Source organism: Danio rerio, chromosome 17 (assembly GCF_052040795.2).
Source record: "Danio rerio strain M-AB ecotype USA chromosome 17, GRCz13ab, whole genome shotgun sequence".
Classification (NCBI taxonomy): Eukaryota; Metazoa; Chordata; class Actinopteri; order Cypriniformes; family Danionidae; genus Danio; species Danio rerio.
Genome location: NC_141037.1, coordinates 33453752 through 33477060, shown reverse-complemented (window position 1 = coordinate 33477060; position 23309 = coordinate 33453752). Strand labels below are relative to the sequence as shown.

At 34.4% G+C, this 23309-nt stretch overlaps 2 protein-coding genes across 5 annotated transcripts in view; both read right to left on the bottom strand.

Annotated features, from left to right (window-relative positions):
• Positions 1-23309, bottom strand: part of LOC147839992 (uncharacterized) — a 782854-nt gene that overhangs the window by 64476 nt on the left and 695069 nt on the right. The window lies entirely within an intron of this gene.
• insyn2ab (inhibitory synaptic factor 2Ab) overlaps positions 1-23309 on the bottom strand; it is a 207493-nt gene that overhangs the window by 19603 nt on the left and 164581 nt on the right. For all 4 annotated transcript variants that reach the window (XM_087290738.1, XM_087290739.1, XM_087290736.1 and 1 more), the window contains one exon: positions 15636-15707. In XM_087290738.1, coding sequence (XP_087146864.1) covers positions 15636-15707 — 72 coding nt within the window. The remainder of the gene's footprint in view (positions 1-15635; positions 15708-23309) is intronic.

Sequence of the window (23309 nt, the reverse complement as noted above, 5' to 3'; positions counted from 1 at the left end):
GAATTGGCCATGGTCAATTCAATTAATCTTTATTTTGATAGCGCTTTTACAATGTAGATTGTTTCAAAGCAGCTTAACATAGAAGTTTAAGTAAATTGAAACTGCTTAAGTCCAGTTTTCAGAGTTGAAGTTCTGTTTTGTTCAAATAACTATTTACAATGATACTATTCACAATTTGTGGTTCAAATTTCACTGCTGAAAGTTCAAACACTGAAGAGCAAATCAATCAATGTGCAGCTCCACAAGTCCCAAACCAAGCAGGCCAGTGGCGACCTTGGCGAGGAACAAACTTCACCAACTGATGAAAGTAAAGGGGAAAAAACCTTGAGAGAAACCAGGCTCAATTGAGCACGACCATTTCTTCTTTTTCCAAACTTCTTGTGCAGAGCTGCAGTTTAGGTGCCGAAGGATGGAGAATGCTTGACGCCATCATGGAGAAGCTGCAGTTGTATGAGTGTGTTTGTGAATAAATGTATATAGGTATTTCCCAGTACTGGGTTGCGGCCGGAAGGACATCTGCTGTGTAAAACATATGGTGGAATAGTTGGCGACCTCTGAAATAGAGACTAAGCCAAAGGAAAATTAATTAATAAACAGGTCAAAATTAGGTAAATTTGTGCTCAAAACAAGCAAAATAATCTACAAATGGGGTAGGTAAAATAATCTGTTTAAATACTTTATGAAGAATATGCTCCTAAATGAATTAAACTGTTTATAATTACTTAAATAGGTTAAGCAATTATATAAATGTATCAATAAAGACACAACAAAATGTATACTGTATTGCAAATGATAGTTTTACAGTGCATCTGTATTCATAGCACTTCACTTTTTCCACATTTCTTTATGTTACAGCCTTATTCCAAATTGGATTAAATTATTTCCTCAAAATTCTACACACAATACTGCATAATGACAATGTGAAAAAAACATTTTCAAAATTGTTGCAAATTTAGTAAAACGAAAAAAAAAAAACCCTGAAAAATCACTTGTACATAAGTATTCACAGCCTTTGTCGTAAAGCTCTATATTGTGCTCATGTACATTCTGTTTCCACTGATCATTCTTGAGATATCAGCTTAATTGGAGTTCATCTGTGGTCAATTCAGTTGACTGGACATGATTTGAAAAGGCATACACCTGTCTATATAAGATCCCAGGGTTGACAGTGCATGTCAAAGCACAAACCAAGCATGAAGTCAAAGGAATTGTCTGAAGACCACAGACACAGGATTGTCTCAAGGCAGAAGGCTGGGGAAGGTGATTTTTTTTTTTCACATTTTCATTATGGGGTATTGTGTGTAGAAGTTTGAGGAAATAAATTAATTTAATCAATTTTGGAATAAGAATGTAACATAAAACAATATGGAAAAAGTGAAGCGCTATGAATACTTTACGGATGCACTGTACCTACATTTATAATAGAGTTAAAAACACTTAGCGATGATTTTCATTTTTTAGTGCACATTACATTATACACTTGCATGAAAAGTAATCTAAATTTGATATATCTACTTAATTAGAATGCTCATTTTCTAACATTTGCATGTGCACCATTTTCGTCATATTTTCAAAGAACCAATCAATGAACACAATCTGTATACTTACTAATAATGAGTCTTTGTAATTATAACACAACAACGTTTTAACATTGCAGACTGCATCTTTATAAATAGAATCATGACAGACTAATTAATACTTATAAATCAGTGTATAATGTGTTATGAACGTATTGAAAAAAGTAATGCATCAAGAATTAATAATACTATTATAAATGTAGCTATAACTGTCATTCAAATACATTATAGGTTTTCTTGTGCCTTTATAAATGCATTAATAGAATTTTCATGCTTGATTATAAATAATTATAAACTGAACTATAATTAATTATGAGCATGGGCTTCATAAAATGTGCTAGCAACATTATTTCACTTACCAATTGGCAGATTTATCTATAATATATAAGATAAAATGTTTCCATATATCTGTTGACTTATTATTTCAGAAAACAAAATACTAATGCTTCTTGATTTGGGTTCTGTTTAGATATTTTAACTAGAAACAAGACACAAACTCAAAGCAAGAAAAGCATTTTTTTGCAGTGTTAGACATGTGGGTGAGTAAATGATGCCAAAATGGTCATATTTTTATCATTGCTTTATTGCATTAGCAGCATTAACTGACAGTGCAAGTACACATCTTTTAAAGCAGGCTTGCTTTTTTTAACCAATTAATGCACTAGCTTAGTTTTCGAGAGCATATTCAGCTAGTCATATGGTTTAGTAAGGAAATAAGTCCCTGGATTATGAGGCCGATGCTGTTTTTGCCATATGTTCTGGAGCATTGGGCTTTTGATAAGAATCTTTGTAGCCATTTTCTCTGAGATACGGCAGCCAAACAAACGCACAACGAATCGGAGCTTAGCTGAGCTGAAGAACACATGAGAAACAACAAAACTGAGGATCAAGTTTTCAGTAAAGCACATACTTATGTTTTAGATACAACTAAAAATACCCACAGTGCAAGCTTGTCATGCTTACAACACACATACTGTAGCAAAAAAACAAGGGCTTTCATTTACCTAGCCTTTTTTCTACTTGGTACATAAAACTGCAAATGTTAGTGCTGACAAGTTGTACTGCATTTTTTGTATAATTTTTTTTTATCTGATATCTGACTACCTATTTTTTATTTACTTAACAAGGTTGTATGATCAGCCTCTCTGCGAGTCTGTATTAGCTGAAAGGTGCTTAACTGCTTATTGCTCCTTTTAATACATTTAAAACTGGATGAATTCAAAGATTAAGGTCAGTTATTAAGTTAATAAATTAATTTTAATATAACCTTGTTTCATCCTCTTTTAATATTAAAATCTTTGCTACTGACTGTAAAGACAATGTAACTTGCACTAAAATGCCCATAGCCAAAGCAAACATACCACAAATTGCATTACATTCATTCATTTTCTTTTTGTCCCTTTATAAATCTGGGGTCGCCACGGGGGTATGAACCGCCAACTTATACAGCATATGTTTTATGCAGAAGATGCCCTTCCAGCTGCAACCTATCACTGGGAAAAATCTATATACTCTCATTTACACACATACACTATGGACAATTTAGCTTACCCAATTCCCCTACAGCGCATGTCTTTGGACTTGTGGTGGAAAACGGAGCACCCGTAGGAAACCCAAGCGATCACAAGAAGAACATGCAAACTCCACAAAGGAATGCCCACTGACCCAGCCGAGGCTCGAACCAGCAACCTTCTTGCTGTGAGGCGACAGCAATACCCACTGCGCCTCACATTTTATATTACAAAGGCTTTTTTATTACATTTCTTTAAAACAATATGTAACAATACTTATACTGCAGTATAAGACCAAAGGGCTTTATTTTGTGAAAACAACCTAGATGTACATTAGCAAACTTATTATTCATATTCCTTCAGCTTAGTCTCTATTTCAGAGGTCGCCACAGCAGAATGAACCACTGTATGAGCTGTAATAATTCATTAATTTTTTAGTTAAATGTAAAGCTGACCGAAACAAACACAGCTGAATGCAGTCTACACCAACCTACTTATTATTCAGTCTAAAGGCCGTACCAAACATTTAAAAACAGCAGCGTAAAACATAAATAGGGATATGAATGTAACAGTCGCTCTAACAGTTAAGATGATTTGTAGTAGGCTACCTGGATAAACCTGTGTTATTACTTTTAACCTTGGAATGTTGTAATTGACCAATCAACAGCAGCGGCTATTATAAAAGCTATTATTAAAAAAATCTGTTCAAAGTCACACTAGATACAGCATACCACAGAAGCTCGCATTTACAAATAAGTAATAATAAATTCAAATAACCACTATCTTTATAAATAAACTACATGCTTCAAGTCTAAATTAAATTCTTGTCTGAAAAATATTTTAAAAGTACAATTCAAAGGACACAAGTGCAGAAGTATTTGTAAATATCTATTAAAGGGCACCTATGATAAAATTTTGAACAGAACTGTGTGTAGGTAGGAGTGTCCACAGTCAAACTAGGGTCATAGAAACACAATAAGTCTCTTTTTTTTATTTCTTTACATTAAAAAAGCATCCAAATGACCCCCATTTTGAGGCCCACTGCACTGTGAAGGAGTATGTTCGTCATAATATGTCTACATAGTAACGCATATAATCATATCAACAAGACAGGATGTGCACAAAGCAACTGGTATTAAAAGATCTGTTGAGCTTGCTGTGATCATCAATCATCATTAAATGTGATCAAGAATGAGTTTTATAAGTTTAACGTTAAAATTTTACATGTTTGTAATGAATCACAGTGATTTTACCGTCTTTTACACCACAACCACGCGTCAGTACAATTATAAAAAAAGAGGCTTCAAAACCGGTTTGTACACTAACATATTGGATTTCCATACAGCAGTGGATATTAACATGTATCCTGTCTCATTTGCATGCAAAACAGTGCAAAGTTAAATGCATGCACTTTGTGTATGTGTCTGTGTGTGCGTAAACTTCATAACATGTATACCTCATCATTGAGAAAGGCTTGAATATACTCCAATACAAATACATCAAATAAGCATTGGGAAAGTTCTTACTGTAGTATTTCTCACAAACATTACGTGCTTCCTTCATGTCTGTCACTGTGCTGATTACCTGAGAACTAGCATTTAAGGCTCGCGCCTCAAAAACAGCTTTAAGATGCTCAGAGCTGAAACTTACAAACTTCTGAAAGGTATAATAAATACTCTGATGGGTGTTTTGAGCTTAAATGTTACAGACACTTTCTAGAGACACAAATCTTAAATCTTAAAAAAGGTTAAAATAGGTGCCCTTTAAGTTTGCTCCTCTACCATGCTAGTCACTGTAGTCTATGTGCATTAATTCATGCATGTGTGTTTTTGTGACATGTGATATGTATGACAGCGGTTACAAGGAGAAGGTGAAATATGATGACATTGCAAAAGCCTTGTAAGTCATACAGAATGATTTTGTCTTTTTACCAGTGGTGTAAAGTAACAAATTATAAATACTCAAGCTACTGTAATTGTAGTTTTTCTAAGGAATCGTAATTTGCTAAGTAGTTTTAAAAATGTGTACTTTTACTTTTCCTTGAGTACATTTTAGTGTTGTATTGGTACTTTTACTCCACTACTTTCTTTCAACCTGCCACTACTTTATTTGTACTTGTCTATGGAGATTAGAAATCGGTCCTGTGATTCCTGTCCAATCAAATCACACATAGAATGTAAACTGCATCATAATCAACTACCTCAAGACATTTGAGGCGATTTATATTTGCAGCAAGCTGTTTGGAAGGACTAAAAGAGTCCAAGAAGATATCCAAAATATCTACACACAATGACCCAGAGACTGTTTAGATGCATGCACTGATGAGAAAATGACAGAGTTTATTGTATGATGACCGAAATAGCCTTAAACACCCAGCAGGCACAAGAAGTCAACATGATGTCAGATTGACATTGTATCCCAACATCATGGCGATGTTGCATTTTGCTTGGAAATGAAAATTGGGTTGATGTCAGAACTCAACGTCAGGTCAACGTCAATGTCCAACAACCAACTTAAAATCAACCAAATATCAACGTCTAATGATGTCACAGCTTGACGTTGTGTGGATGTTACTGTGACCCCCATCAGACATTGAATTTTAGTTGTCATACCTGACAAATAAATGTTAGTATTTGACGTCAATATAACGTTTTAAGATATTGGATTGACATTGGATTTTGGTCACTTTCTAACACAAACTAAAATTAACCAAGCATCAACCTCATTTCACATTGTTATTTGAAATTAAAATAACTTTGTTCTTAAAGGCTGGATAGACATTGAATTTTGGTCACCTAACGTCACGACCTAACTTAATATTAACGTCTTATGATGTTGTGTGCCTGTTGGGCAATAACTAAATGCACTGCAGAATGTTACGTTTACACACATCCACAAATTACATGTAAACACATCAGGTTTTTACAGCGTAATACTCTCTACCCACTACTCTTGAGTACTTTTGAAAGGTCTATTTTTTTCTCATACTTTGAGCAACATTCACAACAGATACTTTTACTCTACTTGCACTACATTTTTGGCAAGTAATGGTACTTGTACTTAAGTATGATTTTTCTTTACTCTTTCCACCACTGCTTTTCAGAAACCAAAACTGCACACAGGGTGATAAAAAACATATTTTGCAGTGTAAAAACAAGGGAAACCTATGGAATGTCTACACAAGTCAACCTGTGTGTGTGTGTGTGTGTGTGTGTGTGTGTGTGTGTGTGTGTGTGTGTGTGTGTGTGTGTGTGTGTGTGTGTGTGTGTGTGTGTGTGTGTGTGTGTGTGTGTGTGTGTGTGTGTGTGTGTGTGTGCGCGCGCATAGATTGAGTGGTGATATTGGTGTAGCTAGAAAGTCCCTAGCCAATCAGATTAGTGGTCACAGACTGCTCTACGCTTTCATCTAGGATTTTGGAAGACAAATCTGCATTAAATGGTTTGGGTTGAGAGAAGGATGCGTCATTGTTTAAAGAAACAATGTGGCACAGTGTGCTGCAGCTAGTTATTTGGTTGTTTGCTGAGAGCAAGCTGATTTCTTGCAGTACCTTTTCTGTTCCTTTGAGAGAGTTGTTATGGAGGAACAGTGAGAGCCCGTCTTTCAGTCTTACACCACGCTGGCATCCATTTTAAACCCTGTATAATCCTGTATGGGTCATGTGGAGTACACTGAATAAGCAATGAACTTTGACCTTAGGTCTTCTTCTCTTGTCCACTAACATTGTTGAGTTGAATAGTGTACAGCAGGGCCAGAAATTAGGAAGGGTGTTGGACAAAAAATAAACAAAGATGTCCTAGAAATTCAAGATAAGGAGGCAAAAAATGCCCTTGCACAATCAAACTATTAACTTATGGCTGTAATGATTGCTGTGAGGATAAATATAAATTAAAGGGATAGTTCACCCAAAAATGAACATTTTATCACTATTCACTCACCATCAGGTAGTTCCAAACCTTTATGTGTTTTGTTTCTTTTGTTAAACACAAAAGAAGACATTTTGAAGGAAACCGAATGCCTATAACCATACTATAAATAAATTAATGGAAGAGTGTGGTTACCGCAGATTTCAATTTTCTAAATACCTTCTATTGCGTTTAACAGTTGAATGAAACTCGTAAAGGTTTGCAACAAGTAACGTGAACTATCTACGGGGGCCGAGAGAGCTTATTGTGCTGTAATTTAAGAAAACACATGCAGTTACAAAAAACACCAGCAAATTTTAAAAAGATCTTCATCATTTTGACAGCACAAATGCTGCAAAACCTTACAATGCATACAATTTAAAAAAACGCACTGTTTTTTTCTGAAAACATAAACTAATAATAAAGCACACTGCATTTTCTCACAATGCAAACAATTTATGAAAATGCACTGACGGACACGGCTATTTAGCTTATGGTTATTTAGGATAATAAATACTACAGACAAAAGAATCACGATGTAAAAAAAAAAACTAACCTTTCAAAAATCACCTACAACTTCACTGAGCAATAGGCACGGCACAGCGGCATCCATTAAGTTTTAGGGTCCCCTTGAAACATTTCCATTGTGTTCCAATGTGTTGTGAGAAAATGCATCGTTTTGTTGCTTTCTTTCTATATGCATTCTGCAGCTCTTAGCTGTAAAAATTACACCCTGAATGCAGTAGCCAATGAATGCAAAGCATACAATAGCCATAGCCAATCGAATGGGTTTGGATTAGTTACTGCTGCAAATGCCAGAGTTGATTCAGAAAAAAAAAAATTGCCATTTCAAATCAAGCTAAAAGGTGGTAAACTGTTCATGAATATTTTCAGTGTTCTTTTCAATGAAAACTGTGTATAAATGCTTAAATAAAAGGTTGTTGCAAAGAAATTTGTGAAATCAGATGCCTGATGACCATATTATATTAGCTTCTGAACATGGACCATGTCAACTGTGCAATTTATCAAAATTAGTAAAATTAATTTTCACTAACTAATAATACTAATAATAAATCAACTAATAATAAACCGGCTGTATGAAACACTTTAAATATAAAAAAATAAAGAAAAACAATGTAGTCAATTACATCTGTTTTTACAGAGGAAACAAATATAGAATCAAAAATCTGAGGAAAATTATATGGAATCACCATGTACTTTGCAGTTTTAAAACAAACAACTGTATCTCATTACAACTGCTAATTAGTCTGCAGTTTAAAAGGAGTGCTTGCATACCTTAGTGGGGTGTTGAACCAAGCTGATTGACATAACTCATGGCTCCAACATGAGAGATGTCAGTTAAAACAAAGTAACACAAAACAAAGTTTTTCTCTGTTTGATCTGTAAAATTTATAATTTATTACAGTGTTTAAGTGTTTCATTCAGGCAGAATGTTGGATTGTTGAATGGAAATAGTTTTGTGGCATATACTCAGTTTTTTTTTCTTTTTCTACACAATTAAACATTTGAATAAACATCTTCCAAGACGGGTGATGTAACCAGGGATGTGACACTGACAACAGAGGTGATGATCCAAATGCAGGATTTTATCAACAGGATGGTCAGGCAAGCAATGATCAACACAGGAGCACACTGGTGTATGACGGCAATCCAGAGTTGTTGTCGAAATAGCAGGCAAATGGTCAGAAGGCAGGCAGCATACAGGAATGATCAAACAAAACAAAGCAAAGCAAAGGTTCAAAACATAGAAGACAAGTCAACGAAACCACGTTCAGGGCTCGACAATAAGGACTGCCCGATGGCCCAGGGCCAGCGTGCGAGACACTCGGGCCAGTGTACAGAATGTTACTGTGCTGCCTTTTTGCCTGCCAGATCGAGCCAGAGCTGCGTGCTGCAACTGTCTGTCAATTGTGTGCAAATACAATCTTATGGTGCTTTCACACACAGACGTTTGTTTCGGAATCTGTCTCGTTTCCCCCGTTAGCACGTTTTTTTGGCATATATCTAGCAGTTGCGCTCGCATCCGCGCCAAATCAATTAATCTGAGATCGCCTGAATGAGACGGTCTCTGTCCTATTGAGCAGATCGATTGTAGCGAGAAAACAAAACAATGCAACGAACTAATGACCCAGGCTATATCACAGTGTATTATGATTGTGTAATAGCCATATATACGGCTATATGAAGAGAGAATGATGAGCAGGGCGAGATGTCATTCTTACCGGTAAATGCGAAAGTGAAAGCATGCTGAAATATTACCGAGAGCTGTTTATCCAGCCTGATCTCGGTTTATCCATTAGGACCGAAGTTAATATCTGATCAATTTTTCAATGTTTTAATCTTACAATATGTTGTGTTAGGCCAGTTGTTTTGTTCATTTCTGCACTGACAGCTCGAAAGAAAATCAACATTGATCTGCTTCGCGATCTGATGCAGTCTCGGTTCATCTGCTATGTCTCTCTATAATTTAAGCCTAAAATACAAAATTATAGTCAACGTTTCTTTAATAGATTGATTAATTCAATAGATAGATATCTAAAAAACCTGACAATTGAAATGAGGCTCTGTATGAGAAAGTCTGACCTCGATCTGTATTTGGTGAATCTGTCTGTGTGTTAAAATTAAAGTGCACATTATCACAAAATATTCTATACCCAACTGGTCAAAAGTTTGGGGTCAGTATGATTAAATATGTTAAAATAAGCTTCTTCTGCTCACCAAGGCTGCACTTATTTAATCATAAATACAAATTGTGAAATGTTGCACTATAAAATAACTGTTCAAAAGTAGTTTATCATATAATTTATTCATTTATTCCAGTGATTTTAAAGATGAAATTTCAGCTTCATTACTCCAGTCATATGATGCTTCAGAAATCACTAATATTAATTATTATTATATTTATTAATGGTAATAGTAATAAAATAAATAATGTCTGGAGTAATGATTTTATTTGAAACTACATACAATAACAAAGCAGTTTTTTAAAATTTTTATAAATATTTAAAAATCAAACAATGATTTTAATTTTAATTTTAAATTTTTTACATTTATAAATATAGCCTTGATGAACTGAATAATTTTCCATAAAAAAAACATTTTTAAAATTACTGTAAATATGTATATACAGAGTTATTACCCCCCTTTTGTTGTTTTTTTCTTTTTAAAATATTTGCTAAATGATGTTTAACAGAGCAAAGAAATTTTCAGTTTGTCTGATAATATTTTTTCCTCTGAACAAAATCTTATTTGTTTTATTTTAGCTAGAATAGAGCATAGAATGAAAGTTTTTTTTATGAACCTTTTTAAGGTAAAATTTATTAGCCTCTTAAGCTAATTGTTTTTCAGACTGTCTACAGAACAAAGTATCATTATACAATAACTAGCCTAATTACCATAACCTACCTAGTTAACTTAATTACCCTAGTTAAGCCTTTAAATGTCACTTTAAGCTGTATAGAAGTGTCTTGAAGAATATCTAGTCAAATATTATTTCCTGTCATCATGGCAAAGATAAAATAAATCAGTTATTATGAGTTATTAAATCTATTATGTTTAGAAATGTGCTGAGAAACTCTGTTCTCTGTTAAATAGAAATTGGGGAAAAAATAAACAGGGGGGCTAATAATTTAGGGGGACTAATAATTCTGAAATCAACTGTGTGTGTGTGCACACACACAGTCAAATAGCTTTTGACTTCTTTTTTTTTTTTGGTGGGGCCAGTGAAAATTTTGGCAGGGCAAGTAAAAATCAGAACGGGCCAGTAGAAAAAATCCTTAGCGTTGAACCCTGACGTTGTAATGTCACTAGAACAAATACTGTAACAAGACTCAGCAACAACTGTGTGTTTGTGAGGTGTTCTTGTAGTCCAAGTAATCAGTCTGTGAACAGCTTCAGCTGTGAGAGTGTAATCAGTCAGGATCTGGAATGTGTGTGAGCAGAGTACATGTTTGGAGTTGTAGTCCTTGAAATGGTGGATTTGTAGTACATTAACACTTGTGAGTGTTTTCCAGCGATCTGTGGTGTTTTAGACTGCTGATGATTGTGACAGGTGATTTTATACTTTTTGCCAGGAGTTGTTTATTTACGTCAATCTGCATCTTATTGTTTTTTAGGGTTATGTCCAAAAATTTTACAATTTACAACATCGCGATTTTAAATTCGCTTACATTTCTGACTGCTTGAGAGGTGCCTAGATGCAGTCCTAGTGCAGTGCAATCTGAGCTGCATCCAATGCTATTTAATGTGCTAACCTAACCCTACCCGTCACAGTGACGTCACTCGCTCCATTTAGTGCATTGTGTCTGACATTGCATCGCTGAGTGATGCAATCTCAGCTTGCACCATAAAGGCTGTATCCAGATACTATTGGACTGCTTTATGCATCAAAAAAATATGGCTGATCGATTTCAGAAATGTGTGCTTTCTTTTTCCTGATATAATACAAACATATGCTGGTTATAAAAAAAAATGTACTAAAAAATTATTTAAACTACTAAAATAAAATAATAAAGTAAAATAAAAATAAATCATACAATTGAATCATTGTCTTGTCACAGCATTTGTACAGTATACTGCAACTCTCTTATGATTTGAAGCGCTTCTTTTATCCTCACTTGTAAGCCGCTTTGATTAAAAGTGTCTGCTAAATGAGTGAATGTAAACGTTAATGTAAATTATTCTTTTGCATTTTGAAATGATGCGTTCATTTTTATCATGCCAATCCTATATTTTCCTTTTAATATAACACAGCCCTAGTGAAGCAGGTGCTCTGTCTGATCATACAGACTGACGGCACTGATTCACTTACCCCAAGCAAACCAGGGAGCACCTTTCCCCTCTTCACCACCTCACCACTTTGGTAACTATGACAACCACATTATCCTCACCAATAGATGTCTCTCACACAGCGTTTCTGTTCAGTATCCCTCTCATACTAATGTCACAGTGTGTTCTCTTCTGTAAGGATCTTCCAGTATGTTATAGGGGATCAGCCATTGAACTGCAATTTCATATGAAGCCACTGTACTTCCACTGTAAGAAATCCTTCAATGTCATGGTTTACTTCGCAAACTATTATCATTCTTATTTATAATAAACATACAATCAAACAAAACGGACCTTTAAAACTCTTTTTTTATTATTAGTAGTGTGCATTACACTTCGTTTACATAACTTTAAAGGTGATTTTATCAGTATTTTTTTTTCAAGCCTCAGTTTCCAGATATTAAAAATGTTGTATCTCTTCCAAATATTGTCCTATCCTACTGTAACAAACCACAGATCAAAGAAAAGCTTATTTATTCAAATATAAATTTTACCATTATTCAAGCTGTTTTGATACTGTCAGCGCAAATAAGATTTTGTGCAAATGTAAATGTAATATGAAATCCATTTAAAGGCATGTTGATATATGTTTAAATCCTATCAAAATTGCATCTCAGGAATCTGTTTCTGTCTGAACGGTCTGATCACATTTTTTTCTTTGTCACTTTCTCAGAGAATGTAAAAAAGGTAAACACGATAAAGTAAACAGAGAAGCAGGTTTTTGTTGTGCCAAAATGCAAGCTGAGCATAAAATGACAATATACTCCTAGTTGGTCTGCACACAATTTTGGGTACTGAGACCAGCAAAGGCGGCAGCAAGAAAGAAAGTCACAAACACAGACCGTCTACATGTCTGCTGCGGCCTCATCCAATGTAATATTCCAGTGGAACGGTAACATGCAGTCCTGTTATATGACAACATGTGTATTGCAAAACCTGTTGGCATTGTTGTTTATGATTTAGGCATACCAATACCAAGAAAATAATGCAGATCTGCTATGACACTTCACGTGGAAGATCAATCATTTAGATCCTTGATGTGATTAAAAAAATGGCATCATATTTTTACTACACTGTAAAACCCAAAAAGTTAAGGTAACTCAAACCATTTGAGGAAACCAATTGCAACAAACTATTTAAATTCAAAAGCAAATCCTAATTAGTGCTTTGAATATAATCTATTTGGGTAAACGAAGCAATTTGAGCACAGTAAAACCCAATAAATGAAGAAAACGTAAACCAACTGAGTACTGTAAAACCCAATAAGTTAAGTCAACTCAAACCATTTGAATAAAACCAATTGCAACAAACCATTTGAGGGTTAAAAAAAAAATCTATATGAGTACTGTGAACTTACTCCATTTCAGTTGAAGTAATGAGGTATTTAATTAACTCATTACCTTCAACACTGAGTTCAAAACTCTTTTCAAATGAGTAAAATTATCTTTCAGTCAATTTTGAGTTCACTACACTCATTTAGTTTGATAAAGTTGACTGTTGGGTTTTACAGTGTACAATATATGTGCAGGAGTGTTTTGTACTGTACAGCTTCTATATCTTTGAAAAATCAATTTTATTTCTTTTGTGGAGTAGAGTAAGCTAGTGCTAGAAGATTGCTGATTCTGTATGCATATCCGTATGCATTTAACACCCCACCTCAGTGAGGAAACTGAATTGTGTAGTTTTGATTTCTTTTCTGATGGAGGTAATGTATTCCAGGGGCGTCTGGTAGGAAGTGAAGTGCTGCATTTGTGTGATGATAGATGACATGCATTTATGTACATGTCACTGCGTTTGATTTCAATGTGTAAATGGATTGATGCAAAAATGCTTTGGAGGCAAAAACTTTGTGTTTTCCTCCCATGTGCCAACATATTTCTGCAAAACAAACATTAATTAATACATAGCCGTGAGTCTGTGTGCTATGTAGGCCTGTGCTTTCTGGGTTTCAAAGTCATATGGGTTCAGAGGAGTAAATAATTACTTAATTGATCTAAAAATATGTATTTGTATGTAGTCAGGGAAAAAGAGGAACACAGAAAGTGATAGAGGAGTCTGTAATGACACAATGTGCTATTAGTGCAGCAAATGAGAGCACTTAAGATGCTTATGAAGTGCTTAAAGTCAACAGGCCCTTTTACTGGAAATCCATTTAAACATTGTTGCTGTCATATCAAAATAATTAACACCAAAGCCATTCATTTAGGTGAAATTGTTGTATTCATAAACGCAATAATATCAGCAATAAAAGGGGATAATTCACCCAAAAATAAAACAAAACTGTATCATCAGGAGGTATGGGGAAGTCATTTTGTTTTGCTTGTATTTGTTTTGCTTCTTTTAGGTGTTGGTAGCATCAGCTTAGTTTCCATCCACCTATTATTAAGTGTATTTAGGAATACTGCATAAAATATTATTAAATGGAAACGCTAAGATGCGCATACATTGAATATTCTCATAAAAAACATATGCACTGAATGATAGAAACACATTTACCAGTTAAATATGCTAATTAAAAATCTACTGCATTCATTGCATGTCATCTTCATCTTATGAGGTGCAAGTAAATAAATAATAAAAAGGCACACAGTATTGTAGCTTTTTCCACTGCTGCAAATTTCATTTTTATTTAGATTTTTGGTGTCAGATTATCAGGAAGTAAGGATTTTGTTTTCTTTGGCTGATCGATTATTTATATATATATATATATATATATATATATATATATATATATATATATATATATATATATATATATATATATATATATAGTCAACAACATTTCGATATTCGTATATATATAAACTATTTAGGACATCTATACCAGGGGTCACCAACCTTTTTGAAACCATATTGATAAATATCAATATGCAACAAGTTATTTCAATAAATCTCTGTAAGTTTTTACATTTTCGAAATGATCACTTCTACAATATTTTCACTAGCCACTAACAATTTTTGACAAATCATACATTACATTGTTCCATGTTGGTTCAGATTATCAATTGTGTAACATAAATCAACTTATTAAAATATTAGATGAAGCTTACTGGTAAGTGGCGCTATGGTGGGCTAATTTTAGAACAGAAACAAGAAACAAGAAAATATATTTATATATTTTGAGTGTAACCTGAACTCATGATGATTACTAATGCATGATTGAAGTGCCTCTCACATTCAATGTACTGTATTATGAGTGTATAAAGAGTGTTTTAAGAGTATTTTGTGACCACCTCCAAATTACAGAGTTTATGTTTCTTTTGAGGATTAAGTCATCATCTCCTCCTGTCTTTTCCCTCAGAAATGTGTCAAATGAGACCCTCCCTCACCTCATGTCTTTTGTGCGCATGATAATGCTTAAAAGGGATGTAACATTGAATGTTATTTCTACATAAAAATCTGTATTTCTGCATTTCACATTTGCCATCCCTTAGTGGATTTTTCAATTGGTCTTGTAAAAATGCTTGAAGTCCATATTCAGCATGCATCAAAGGAGCTCACTCAGTCATGATATTTTTCACTTTACCCTTGAAAACTTTTATTGGTAGAAGAGCTCGGGCTAACAGCGCAAATGTTATATACTTTAGTTCTTCAAGGCTTTACTGCAGCAGAAGAAACTTTGACAATATGATTGAATGTTGCAGCTGCACTGTGTTTAAGTATAAAAAAAAATCTCTGAACGATTTTTAGGAAAACTTAGGAAAGGAAACTTAAAAAAAAAAAAAAAAAGAAAAAAAAAGTTAAATGTAAACACTTGGACTAAACCTCCAAAATTCAGATATGAGATGTAAACTCACCTATATATGATGCAGGCACTGTTACGACACGTGTCACAGTTGGCTGTATCCTGCCCAGTTCGGTATGACAGTCTGTAGAAAAAAAAATGTAGAATGAAAAAATGTAAATGTAGAATACAAAAACAAGACAACTCATAAGTTTAGAGTAAAATAAAATGTTAAAAATCTTTAGTTAAAGGGGTGGTCCACTATGATATCATATTTTAAACTTTAATTTGATGTGTAACGTAGCCGTGTGAACATAAACAATATCTCTAAATGTAATACACAATAAGTTCAATGCACAGGACAAACTGGTTTTTACAGAGTTAGCTTAGCAAAGCCTAAAGGGAATGAACTTTAAGGACTACAAAAAAATACAGTACATCCGGGTTAGTGAGATCACAAAATTTCAGATTACGCGCATTCACCACGTGCATAGGCCCCGCGCAGCAAAGGGGCGTGGCCAGAGGCGCAGTAATATTATAGCAGAGAGAACTAAAATGCCATCCAAACGCTGCTATTTCCACAAAACTTGTGTTCTATTTCTATATTTGGGCTTCCAAAGGACATGACACAAAGAAAGAAGTGCTTACAATTTAATTTTAATTATGGTTCAGAGAATTATAAAAAATGTATAGCTCTAGCATTTAACAAAGGACAGCTTCCAGAATCTCTCCCAGTTTCGTGCTGGATTCAGCTAAAAACTCCTCAAGAAGGAGCATCTTCAACCATAAAAGACAAAGCTGTGGATTGTGAGCCACAACCTGTAAATATTTTTATTTGTTCAAATTGATCTTTTACAGGCACAGTTTCTTTTATTAACGTTATGTTGTAGCGAGGACATAAACAAGAATGTAAACAACGGGAAATGCTGTTTGGCACCGCTAACACTTTAGCTACAAATTCATATTTATCTGTAAAACCCCTGTAAACACCCACAATCTTCACCAGCGCTGCTGTTTCTCTTTATGCAGCCATTTCCTTTGCATTCTATATCTCAAATAACAAACTCGCAAAAAATATGTGAATGTGCCATATTACTTACGCATGCTTATAACTCGAATATATATGAAAGACTCTAGTCAGATTTTATTTAAGAGAGCAGGTGTGAGGTTCAGCTGTTTCCTGTTAATTTTCTTTCTGAATCAGGACCAAACTGGTACGGCTAACAGTTAATCTGACTGACAGTATTTACACAGCAGAGGCAGAGTGCGTGCTAGAGGCTTGATGCTTTTCCTGGTGACATGGAGCCGATCTGCAAATCACAGCACATTATGTTAGCGGACCAATCAGAGCCTCTTGAGGGTGGTCCTTTCAGAGGAACTAGTAAATATGAGTTGTTTTCATGTTGGCTAAGTAGCTGTATATATTCAAAGTAAGATATATTTTTTTAAAAACGTGATTTTTTACAAATGAAGCATGAGCACACAATGTTTTGCATCCTATAAACACAACCAAGTCTTAAAAATACACTCTGGACCACCCCTTTTAGGATTAGTTCAGCCAAAAATTTAAATTCTGCTATTAATTACTCAGCTTTGTTATTTTTAAAAGCCTCACATACCTTTGTACATTTCCTGAGCATAAATTAGATAATTTTGATGAAATATGAAAGCGCGCTGATCTCCCATAGACAGAAATAGTCCCAACTCATACAAAGTCTAGAAAGGTAAGATAAAACATTCTCAAAACGTTCCATGTGTCTTCAATTGGTTCAATCAGAATATTATGAAGCAACAAGAATACTTCTGTGTGCACATAAAACTGAAAATTACTTTTTTTAACAGTGTCAGTGTCTTTTCTACTCAGTGTCAGTATAGGGCACAAAAGTATTCTAGCTTGATAATACTTCGATTGAACTTCTGAAGACACACAGGCTGTTCTGAGGATATATTTTAGTATCTTTCTAGAGTTTACATGAGTCAGTGCCAAAGCTGTTTAAGGAGGATCACAGAGCTCTCAAATTTCACCCGAAATATCTTAATTTTTGTTAGGAAGATTAACAGAGGTCTGGGGGGTTTGGAACGACATGAGGGTGAGTAATTAATAACCTAATTTTTATTTTTGGGTGAAGTAACACTTTAATTTACCATCATATCATCTAAACCTGACTCTTTGACATTAGGTTATATTGAAGAAAGCTAAATGCTCTGTAAATGATGACAGAAATGTCATGTTTGGATAAATCCATATTGACCAAGAAAACAGGCAAAAAAATCCCTTTTCCCAAACATTTAACTGTTTTTTTTTTAGTTTATTTTATCTGACCAAGCCATAATGACTAAAATACAGTTTTATAGAATACATGATTTACAGAAGCTTTCCACTAAAATGTCATTCGATGTTAAAAAAAGAGGGTTTATGCTTTATCAGCACATATTTATACATTAAATGTTCATTTTAATCATTTTAATTTGATTAACAGCATATCCAGATGAATTCAATAAAATATTTTAACTAAATCAAAGCCTCATTTATTTCTTATGCACCAGTAAGAATTATTATCACAGGAATCCATGCAGTTTATTGCCTGAATCCGCCCGTGCCCAAGATTTATATACATTATTTCATGATGGAAGTCAGTAGGATTGAATTCCCTGTATCTGTCCGCCGTTCACTCGTGGCCCTTGGGCTTCAGCAGCTTTAATGTATGTACAAGGGGATGATGGATCATACACTGGCCTGGCATATTTGAAGTGCTTTTGATATATTATTTGTGTGCCGATGTGACAACGTGACACATGCCTAGCATTCCTACAGAGACAATAACGGGGCCGTACCCAGCAGCCATGCAGTTATGCATTTTCATTAAAGCTTAATGAAAGCCTAATTGGATCACTTTATCCCTCTGAGCACTCAAGTGTCAGGATGGTCATTGATATTCTGCGTTCAGTTCGATCTGGTGTTGCTGAAGAGTTCACAGCGACAGCGGCTACACACATTATGTCCAAACGCAAAGGAGCAACTGCATTTTATTCAGAAATAGAGAGACACCAACAACAATTGAACTGAGCTTTTACTTCATTCTTTTGTAGCCTAAAAGAAATTATATTTTTAGCATAATTATATTTTTACTCTGGGCTCAGAATTAGGGCACCGCATCAAGGTAGGAAAAGCACTTAACATTAAGAAAATCAATTTGGTCAATATGATCTGGAAAAAAAGGGAATAAAATAAGATTGAACACTAAAAGCATTGGAAAATTATAACCCTAAAGGTCAGAGAGGTCGAGCAAATATTGGTATTCAAGGTGACCCAAAGGACAACCACATGTTATGAGGTGTGCCATTAAACAGATAGTTCACCTACAAATGAAAATTCTGTCATCATCCACTCACCCTTCACCTCAGTTCCAAACCTGTCTATGATACGCCGGTTGAACACAAAAGAAGATATTTTGAAGAAAGCAGGAAACCTGTTGTCAATGACTTCCATAGTATTTGTTTGTCATACTATGGAAGTCAATATTTAAAGGTTTTTAGCTTTCTTCAAAAAAAAAAAAAAAAACATTTTTGAAGAGAAAACTCATAAAGCTTTGGAATCAATGGAGGGAGTGGATGTGGGTTAGTGAGTACATTTTCATTTATGAGTGAACTGTCACTGGCATTGATGGTTTCATGGAGAAACTGTAGCATTCATATAACCTTCACATTCGTTATTACATGCTAAATGGTTATTTGGATCATTAAAGTTTCCTTGATAAATACATTGTTCATGTAAAAACTGATGGCATGGATTTTTTGATAGATGTCCGCACCAGGATGGAGTGACAAATATAGTTTCTTATGTCTTTTTGATTATTAATAAAGTTGAATGTTTAAGAGCATAGATCTGGGGTGCTCAACCCTGTTCCTGGAGATCTACCTTCCTACAGATATCAGTTGAAACCCATATCAGACACAGCTGCCTATAATTATCAAGTGCTGTTCAGGTCCTATTTTATTGGCTCATATGTTTTTGATCAGCTGAACTCTGTAGGAAGATAGATCTGCAGGAACAGGGTTGAGCACCCCTGGCCTAGATTATACAATGACCTTACTGTCATCCCACTATAGAGTAAAACTGGAATAATATGTGTGCGTTGCTTTTTCTGTAAGCCAAATGATTTCTTTCCTCAGCATATACCCAGCCATGTCAGAGGTCATTGAAACCTCCTGAGTGGACCAGGACTCTTGAAGAATTGGAAACAACTGTTTCCTGAGTTATTTGTCATTTTAAGTGTTAAATCATGTAAAGTAAATTCCTTTGTATGTAAGCTGCCAGTTTGGATGTAGATTATATTGGTTTTTAACCAGTTTTGATAAAGATGGCTGAGAGTACACTCAGCCTGGGTAAGAAACAGAATGTACTTTAAGTGTGTCTGTGTTCTATTCGATTGTTCACAGGTCTGGGGTCATGTATGACGCAGTTAATGATGTTATGTGAGAGTATAATTGTTGATGTTTTTAAGATTGTAAGCAGAGTGGCCTAGGAACTCATTGCAAGTGTTGCAGCTGGCTTTTGCTGCTGATGAGACTTCAAACTATCTTCAGTAAACTTTCTTTAATTGAATCTCTGACTCTGGCTTTTCCTCATCTTAATTTTTGGGTTTAAACAGTAAAATATCCCTACATGAGAAACAAAAATTTGTTCTTCTATACCGCAACAAGAAAAAAAAAGAATTTTATTTTAGGAATGTGCATGTTGGTTATGTTGTGCTTAGAAATGTATGTGAAAATATTACCCTTAATGTATAATTGAAGCACATTTTATAGCATGCTGAAAATGCTAAAATGTTGCTGAAGTGTTTTAATGTGTATTAATAAGCATAACTGACTGATCCTTAATTGCATTGTCATGTATTGTGGATGCTTGGAAATACAAAACAAGTATACAAGGATCCAAAATGCCTTCAAACCACAGCAAATCGTGCTTTGCAAAATCTTATTGTCATCCAGACACTGACAATCTGTTGCTGTCTGGAAAGTCATTGACTCACTAATGAGTCAATTGTGATAATGATTAAAAAGTCAGTGGGGTCCAGTGTAGGTGTTGTTGATGTGTATTATCTACTATAATATTGTAATTGTCATTTTAACAATGTGCAAGCTGACATTATTGGGTAAAACGAATAGTTGAAAAGACTAACAAAAAGGCTTAAAAATCTCATGGCTAAATGATAAGTATCAAGTTGACAATACTAAATTGTCCATTTCAGTCAGGCAGGTTTTGCTGGAACCATGACAAGAGCTGTCCATGAAAGTAAAAGGTGTGTGGTTTGTTTATTTAGTTGATAATATTTACTGTAAATAAAAAGTTGAAGTCAGAATTATTAGCCCCCTGTTTATTTTTTTTTAACATTTTCTGTTTAATGGATAGAAAATTCTTTTTAACACATTTTTAATCATAATAGTTTTAATAACTCATTTCTAATAACTGATTTATTTTATCTTTGCCATGATGACAGTAATTCATATTTTACTAGATATTTTTCAAGACACTTTTATACAGCTTAAAGTGACATTTAAAGACTTAACTAGGTCAATTAGGGTAACTAGGTTAGTATAATTAGGCAAGTTATTGTCTCGAAAAAATATGTATAGCTTAAAGGGGCTAATAATTTTAAAATGTTTTTTTTTTTTTTTTTCAAAAATAAAGAAACTTTCTCCAGAAGAAAAAATATTATCAGACTTATTGTGACAATTTCCTTGCTCTGTTAAACACCATTTGGAAAATGTTTAAAAAAGAAAAATAAATTCAAAGGGGGGCTATTAATTCTGACACTTAAATATTTTTGTGAAGTCATTTTTAAACATTTATCTATTGCATCTAAAGCTTATTTATATTGCATACTACCATATATTTATATTTAATTATAACAAAAGAGTAATAATTATAATAATAGATGAAAATGCCTTTATAAAATAAAAAAGACAATCAAAATTGCCTCTTAATGGAAAAGCAGATTTGTGTCACCTGTAAACTAACTATTGCAGATCATTTAAAAAATATATAAAGTGTCAGTTACACATTTAGCAAAATATTGTCTATTCATTGTTAACAAAAATCCCATCTTTGTCAATACTGCACATCCCAAATAATGACTCCATAGTCTTATTTAGAGCTGTTTTAGAGCTGAAATTGAATGTTTTCATGACTGATGAATCTTCCTGGTTATTACTTTCCTGGATTTTACTGTGAAGATGTATTACAATCTGAATTTCACAAAGTACTACATAAATAAATACTGTATGCCCGGATTAAAACTCTAGTCCAATAATGACCCCAACATTTCTTCAGCATGTCTGATTTTCAATTTTAGAATGACATGAGTATAAATTAGGACAAATTATATTGTTTTATGAATTATCCATGCAAAATATTATTATCAAGATGCTCTACTAACTTTATAAATATATGACATTATATATAAATATGTCAAACATTACATATAAATTTAATAGATATACTGAATCAGTCAAAAACCAAATCATAAATAGAGATAAGTTACATTCAAATAACCACCTGTCAATCACTTTTTCCGCAGGACTCTGGCATGAATAGGCAGTGTGATTTGTGTCGATATAATGGCGTTGACAAACTTGGTTGGTAAAAAAGGTGCACAACCAACAGGAGTAAGTACAAGCATGAAAGCGAAAGATTAAAGCAGTGTACTGACGCTGTGACACGTTACCTGATAGATTCAAAAGACTAAAGAGTCGTTAGATAGAGACAAGATTCATTAAATAACCTTTAACAACTATGGTGAGAAACGATCCAGCAGTACATCCTTGATAAACTGTTTGACGTGCACTGCTCTCTTGGGTTTTGTGCTCAAAGCACCCACTGACTGCTCGACCTCAGACACGCGTAAACGCTGCAGCGCATGACAGAATATGGGTTTGTGTGTGTGTGTGGTCATGTGTTATGCATTTTCAGAAAATGCTAAATGAAACGCCAGTGTGGGCGTGGATCGTTTTTGTTCTTAAATGCCATTTTAAAACTAGGACGTATTTGGGTAAACAGGGGCCTAAGTGTTTTTTTTGTTTTTTTTTTGCTGCTGCTGCTGCTGCTACGGGGGCACGGTGAAAGATTCCGATGTGGGCTCAGTATCATGATGTCTAACAGCCAACGGTGATGGACGATGGCATCGTCCATCGACCCAACCCTAGTGGGGAGTGTAAGTAAAGAAAATTTCCAATTACATTTACTATCCCTTGAATCTTCTATATAAAAGATGGTATATGTATTAGCTTGTTCCTACTAATATCAGTGAAACTATTCTAAACACCAGCTAAAAATCCAACACTTTTTTACACTTACACTTTTTTATCTAAAGGAAATGTGAGTAAGTCGTGTATAGGGTTGTGTATGGAGATAGATTAGTATCATAATTATTTTACAAAAAAACATGATACACTCCTCATGCTACTCTCACGCAGGTCACTCAAACCCTTTAGCCAGTTAAATGTGAGCTCCCTGTTCAACCAATCACAACCTATATATAAAAAATTACATATAAATTCAATGGGCTGCATGGTGTTGTGGTGGGTAGCACGTATGCCTCACAGCAAGAAGGTCACTGGTTCAAGCCTCAGCTGGGTCAGTTGGCATTTCTGTGTGGAGTTTGCATATTCTCCCTGTGTTCGCATGGGTTTCCTCCGGGTGCTCCGGTTTCCCCCACAAGTCCAAAGACATGCAGTACAGGTAAAT